Source organism: Cebus imitator, unplaced genomic scaffold, assembly GCF_001604975.1.
Source record: "Cebus imitator isolate Cc_AM_T3 unplaced genomic scaffold, Cebus_imitator-1.0 Scaffold0, whole genome shotgun sequence".
Lineage (NCBI taxonomy): Eukaryota > Metazoa > Chordata > Mammalia > Primates > Cebidae > Cebus > Cebus imitator.
Genome location: NW_016107315.1, coordinates 4,251,538 through 4,258,060, shown reverse-complemented (window position 1 = coordinate 4,258,060; position 6,523 = coordinate 4,251,538). Strand labels below are relative to the sequence as shown.

At 43.7% G+C, this 6,523-nt stretch overlaps 1 protein-coding gene across 3 annotated transcripts in view; it reads right to left on the bottom strand.

Moving 5' to 3' along the window:
* The window catches only part of LOC108284122 (TRAF interacting protein), a 31,111-nt gene that overhangs the window by 19,189 nt on the left and 5,399 nt on the right, over nucleotides 1–6,523 (bottom strand). For all 3 annotated transcript variants that reach the window (XR_005201902.1, XM_017500871.2, XM_037742090.1), the window contains exons 2-3: nucleotides 721–778; nucleotides 121–204 (exon numbers count right to left, since the gene is read on the bottom strand). Coding sequence is in view for 2 of the 3 variants with exons in the window: in XM_017500871.2 (XP_017356360.1) it covers nucleotides 121–204; nucleotides 721–778 (142 nt within the window). In the remaining variant the exon portion in view is untranslated. The remainder of the gene's footprint in view (nucleotides 1–120; nucleotides 205–720; nucleotides 779–6,523) is intronic.

Below are 6,523 nucleotides of genomic sequence, written 5' to 3'. Positions count from 1 at the left end.
AAAAAAAAAAAAAAAAAAAAAAAAAAAAAAAAAGAAAAAGAAAAAGGAAAAAAAAGAAAAGAAAAGAAATGAATTCCCAGAGGGCTTGGAGTTCAGTAGAAACAAATAAATTCTGGGTACCTTTAAGAATTCTGCATCCAAAACATTCTCCTCCTCCTGGGCAAGATCAAAGAAGAGCTTATTGATAATGGTTCTTTTGCCAACCTGGATGGGAGAACAAGACAGAGTATGATTGTGTAGCTGGGTCATGGGCAAGGCGGAGAGTGTTGTACATGGGTCTGACTACCTACCTGCCTGACATACATGTCAGGCCTGTTCTCAGACCCAGCTTTTCAATGTACATCTTTAAAGTCAAAAGACCTCTTTACCCCCGCAGGTACCCCAAGTTGGGGCTGTAGTCATATAACTACAAACCTATATGGTTAAGTGCTTAAAAGATACCTGAATTCTCGGTGCTGAGTCATTGAGGAAAAGTCAGTGAACAAGGCCAAATCTACCAGTGTGAAAACTGGCCCAGGCAACAAGTTTATCTACCAGCTACCTGTGGGTGTAAGCACGTCTCCCAATCAACTCAAGGGCACAAGTGAGGCACAACTGGCCTTAAACCAGGAGAGTCCAAAAAGGCCAGAGATACTGTTCAGTTTCAGAGTTCTTTTCACATTCCTGTTCTCTGCTAAGGAGAACTCTTCAGCTGAGGAGGTCCCACCCCAATGCTCTCACCTGGATTCGGCACTGTGGGCAGGTCCGACTTGGTGCTGTTTCGAACCACTGAATTAGGCTGGAATGAAAAGCAGATTAACAGATTAATGAGCCCTGGTTTGTCTGAGGATATAAGCCAGGCAAACATTCTGACCATGAAAGGGTCTGTTCTGCTTCTCCTTGACCCAGTGCCTGCCCAAATAAGAGGGGAACAGTGAGGCAAATTATCAGGCCTATAATCCCAGCGCTTTGGGAGGCTGAGGCAGGCAGATCACGAGGTTAGGAGTTCGAGACCAGCCTGACCAACATGGTGAAACCCTGTCTCTACTAAAAATACAAAAATTAGCCAGGCGTGGTGGCAGGCGCCTGTAATCCCAGCTACTCAGGAGGCCGAGGTAGGAGAATCGCTTGAACTCAGGAGGTGGAAGTTGCAGCGAGCCAAGATGGCGCCACTGCACTCCAGTCTGGGCAATAGAGCAAAACTGCATCTCAAAAAAAAAAAAAAAAAAAAAAAAAAAAAAAATATCTCCTTCCTTGGGGGGATGAGAAAAAAAATAAAGTAAGAGGGGAGCAGCACAGGCAGTTACAGTACCTCCCACAAGGCCTGACGGGTACTCAGCACTCCAACCAGCTGGCCCTTTTTTTGGCCCTGTTGGCTTGGCCAAAAGCTGTCTTCCAGGCAACCTTCTGGGCTTTGACTGCGGATCGGAGAGATGACAGTCAAAGCTCAGGAGTCCTTAGAGATGGGGACTCTGATAACAACCCCATTTTAAGCTGGAATCCCAAAGATTATACTTTCAAGGTGAGGTTCAACTAGAAATAAAAGTAAGTAAGGCTACAAAAATATAATTAGATATAATGAATAAAATCTAGTATTTGATAGCACAACCGGGTGACTACAGTCAACAATAATCTATAGTACATTTTAAAATAACTAAAAGCATATAGGCCAGGTGTGGTAGCTCATGCCTATAATCCCAGCAGGGGCCAAGGCAGGCAGATCACAAGCTCAGGAGTTCGAAACCAGCCTGACCAACATGGTGAAATCCCATCTCTACTAGAAATACAAACATTAGCTGGGTGTGGCGGCGCACGCCTGTAATCCCAGCTACTCAGGAGGCTGAGGCAGGAGAATTGCTTGAACCTGGGGGAGGCAGCAGTTGCAGTGACCCAAGATCACGCCACTGCACTCCAGATTGGGTGACAGAGTGAGACTCCATCTCAAAAAGAAAAAAAAAAAAAGAATATAATTAGAACATTTGTAACAGAAAAAAATGATAAATGTTTGAGGTGATGGTTACCCCATTTACCCTGATGTGATTATTACACACTGTACACCTGTATCGAAATATCTCACAAGCCCCATAAATATGTATACCTACTATGTACTCATAACATTTTTTTTTCTCTGAGATGAAGTCTTGCTCTGTCACCCAGGCTGGAGTACAGTGATGCAATCTTGGCTCACTACAACCTCTGCCTCCCTGGTTCAATCAATTCTCCTACCTCACCCTCTCAAGTAGCCGGGATTATAGGCATGTGCCACCACACCCAGCTAATTTTTGTTTTCAGTAGAGACTGGGTTTCATCACATTGGCCAGGCTGGTCTTGAAATCCTGACCTCAAGTGATCCACCTGCCTCAGCCTCCCAAAATGCTGAGATTAGAGGCATAAGCCACCACACCCAGCCATAATTTTTTTTTTTTTTTTTTTTGAGATGAAGCCTCGCTCCATTGCCAGGCTGGAATACAGTGGCACAAATTCGGCTCACTGCAACCTCCACCTCCTGGGTTCAGGCAATTCTCCTGCCTCAGCCTCCCAAGCAGCTGGGACATTAGGCATATGCTACCATGCCAAGCTTATTTTTGTATTTTTAGTAGAGATGTGGTTTTACCATGTTGGCCAGGATGGTCTCGATCTCTTGACCTCGTGATCTGCCAGCCTCAGCCTCCCAAAGTGCTGGGATTACAGGTGTGAGCCACCGCACCTAGCCAAAAAGTGTTTGTTTGTTTGTTTTGAGATGGAGTTTCACTCTTGTTGCCCAGGCTGGAGTCCAATGACGGGATCTTGGCTCACCAAAACCCCCGCCTCCTGGGTTCAAGCGATTCTCCTGTTTCAGCTGGGATTACTCACAGCTGAGTAGCTGGGATTAGAGGCATCCGCCACCACACCCAGCTAATTTTGGATTTTTTTTTTCTTTTCAGGAAAGAGCTGGAGTAATAATTTTGTATTTTTTACTAGAGACTGGTTTCTCTATGTTGGTCAGGCTGATCTTGAACTTCCAACCTCAGGTGATCCACCCTACCTCGGCCTCCCAAAGTGCTGGGATTACAGGTGTAAGCCACTGCACCCAGCCAAATTTTTGAAATTAAATTTTTGTTTGTTTGTTTTACAGAATAGAGACAGGGTCTCACTATGCTGCCCGGGCTGATCTCAACATCTGAGCTTAAGTGCTCCTCCCATCTTGGCCTCCCAAAGTGCTGGAAGTACAGGCGTGAGCCACTGTGCCCAACCAAAAAAAAATTTTTTATTAAAAAAAAAGTAAGTAGTGGTAAAAGCAAAACACAGCCTAGCTTTGCATCATCTATGCAAGTGGCAAAGCTCAAGCCTTAAAATTTAATTAGTCTCCTACTACTAGACTCCCCTACTCCTAGGGAACAGGGAGAAACTAAGTCCTCTGTGGAAAATGATACCATCATCCTGGCCTCAAATATTCCTATATAAATAAATATTCTTTCTTTTTTTTTTTTTAAGATGGAGTCTCAATCTGTCATACAGGCCGCAGTGCAGTGGCGTGATCTCAGCTCACTGCAACCTCTGCCTCCCAGGCTCAAGTGATCCTCCCACCTCAGCCTCTTGAGTAGCTGGGACCACAGGCATGCGCCACCACACCCAGCTAAAATTCCTATAAATTTTCAAATACCATGTATAACATATAATCAAGGGTAACCAGGTGCAATGGAATACTACATAGCAAGAATAAATAAGTCTACAATTAAGAACAATATTACGTATCACAGAAACATAACATTGAGGAAGAGAAGCCAGTCACATAAAGTTATATTCTGTATGATTCTATTTACATAGAGTTTAAAAGTAGGCAGGCCAGGCTCAGTGGCTCATGCCTGTAATCCCAGCACTTTCTGAGGCCCAGGTGGGTGGATCATGAAGTCAGGAATTGGAGACCAGCCTGACCAACATGGTGAAAATCCATCTCTACTAAAAATGCAAAAATTAGCAGGGAGTGGTGGTGTGTGCCTGTAATCCTAGCTACTCAGGAGGCTGAGGCAGGAGAATTGCTTGAACTCAGGAGGCGGAGGTTGCAGTGAGCCGAGATCACACCACTGCATTCCAGCCTGGGCCACAGAGGGAGACTCCGTCCCAAAAAAAAAAAAAAGAAAAGGAGGCAAAATTCATCTATGCTCTCAAAGTCAAGACAGTTAACTATCTTAATATGGGGAGGTGGAGGGAGGTTGGCAGGGGTTGGAAGAACACATAAGGAGGTTTCTAGAGCTGAGAAAAGCCTGCTTTTTCCTGTTTCTTTTTTTGTTGTTGTTCTTTTTTTTTTTTTTTTTAAGTCTTTTGAGACAGGGTTTCACTCTTGTCACCCAGGCTGGAATGCAGTGGAGCAATCATGGCTCACTGCAGCCTCTACCTCCCAGGCTCAGGTGATATCACCTCAGCCTCCCAGGTGGCTGGGACCACAGGCACATGCCACCATGCCCAGCTAATTTTTTGTGTTTTTAGCAGAGATTTCGTTATGTTGCCCTGGGTTTCGTCATGTTGCCCAGGCTGGTCTCGAACTTCTGGGCTTAAGCAATCTGCCTACCTCAGCCTACCAAAGTGCCTGGATTACAGGTGTGAACCAACACACCCAGCCACACCCTGTTTCTTGATCTGAATTCTGGCTGCATAGTATGTTCAGTTTGTAAAAATTCTGCAAGTTACATACTTAGAATATGTGTACTTTTTTGAACTACATTATAATCAATTAAAAAAAAATTTTTTTTTGAGATGGGATCTCACTCTGATGGAGTACAGCAGCACAATCACAAGTCACTGCAGCCTCAACCTCCCAGGCTCAAGCGATCCTCCTGCCTCAGCCTCAGCAGTAGTTGGGACTACAGGCACAGGCCACCATGTCCAGGTAATTTTTATTTTTTTACTTTTTTGTAGAGATGGAGTGTCACTATGTTGCCCAGGCTGGTCTTGAACTTCTGGGCTCAAGCAATCCAGCCACCTCCCAAAGTGCTGGGATTAAAGATGTGAGCCACCATGCCTGGCCAAAATAAAATCATCTTTTTAAGTAAACAAGTATACAAAAGGCCAAGCATGGTGGCTCACGCCTGTAATCCCAGCACTTTGGGAGGCCTAGGCAGGTAGATCGCCTGAGGTCGGGAGTTTGAGAACAGCCTGACCAACATGGAGAAACTCTGTCTCTACTAAAAACACAAAAATTAGCCAGGTGTGGTGGCACATGCCTGTAATCCCAGCTACTTGGGAGGCTGAGCCAGGAGAATCACTTGAACCCAGGAGGCAGAGGTTGTGGTGAGCCAAGATCACACCACTGCACTCCAACCTGAGCAACAAGAGTAAAACTCCATCTCAATAAAAAAAAGTACACAAGAAAAAAAAGCACTATGAAAACAAACCAGAAGAAATGCCCACAAAGACTTTGGGTATTAGAATTGCCAGATACAGACCAACCACATTATGCTAAAGAAATAAAAATCAAGTTTGAAAATATCAATAGAGAATTAGAAACTAAAATGTGATACAGCAGAATTTTAAAAGAACCAAACAGAAATTCCAAAACTGGCTAAAATTAAGAAATAGAGTTGGATGTGGAGGCTCACGCCTATAATCCCAGCACTTTGGAAGGCCAAGGTGGCTGGGTCACCTGAGGTCAGGAGTTTGAGACCAGCCTGGCCAACATGGTGAAACCCCATCTTTAAAAATAAATAAATAAATAAATAATTTTTAAAAAGTCAATAGAAACCAGGTGTGGTGGCTCACACCTGTAATCCCAGCACTTTGGGAGGCCAAGGTGTGTGGATCACTTGAGGTTAGGAGTTCAAGATCAGCCTGGCCAACATGGTGAAACACCATCTTTACTAAAAATACAAAAATTAGTTGGGTGTGGTAGTGTGGGCCTGGGGAATAGAGCGAGATTCCATCTCAAAAAAAATAAAAATAATTAAATTAGAAAAGAAATTAATGGATCCGTGTTAAGAGCCATTTAAACACAACTGAAGAATTAATTTAAAGATAGATCAGAGGAAACACTAAGAATTAAAAAGATGGGAAAATATAGAAGAGACTACATTCTGGTTGGGGAGACGAAAAAAATACATAAAAGAGATAATAGACAAAGAAAAAAAAAAGAGATAATAGGCCGGGCACGGTGGCTCACGTCTGTAATCTCAGCACTTTGGGAGGCCAAGGTGGGTGGATCACCTGAGGTCAGGAGTTTAAGACCAGCCTGGCCAACATGGCAAAACCCATCTCTTGTAAAATAAAAAAGTAAAAAAAAAACAAATTTTAGAAAAGAGATAATAAGAGACATAGAAGATACTCTGAGACGGTCTAGTATACATATAATTGGGAGTTTCAGAAAGAAAATAGAAGTAGAATAATGCCACCATCACCAGAATATCCATGTCCTAATCTCCAATGGCTGTGAATTCCTTTAGATGAAAGGGGAATTTTTTTTTTTTTTTTGAGACAGAGTTTCGCTCTTGTTACCCAGGCTGGAGTGCAATGGCGCAATCTCGGCTCACTGCAACCTCCGCCTCCTGGGTTCAGGCAATTCTCCTGCCTCAGC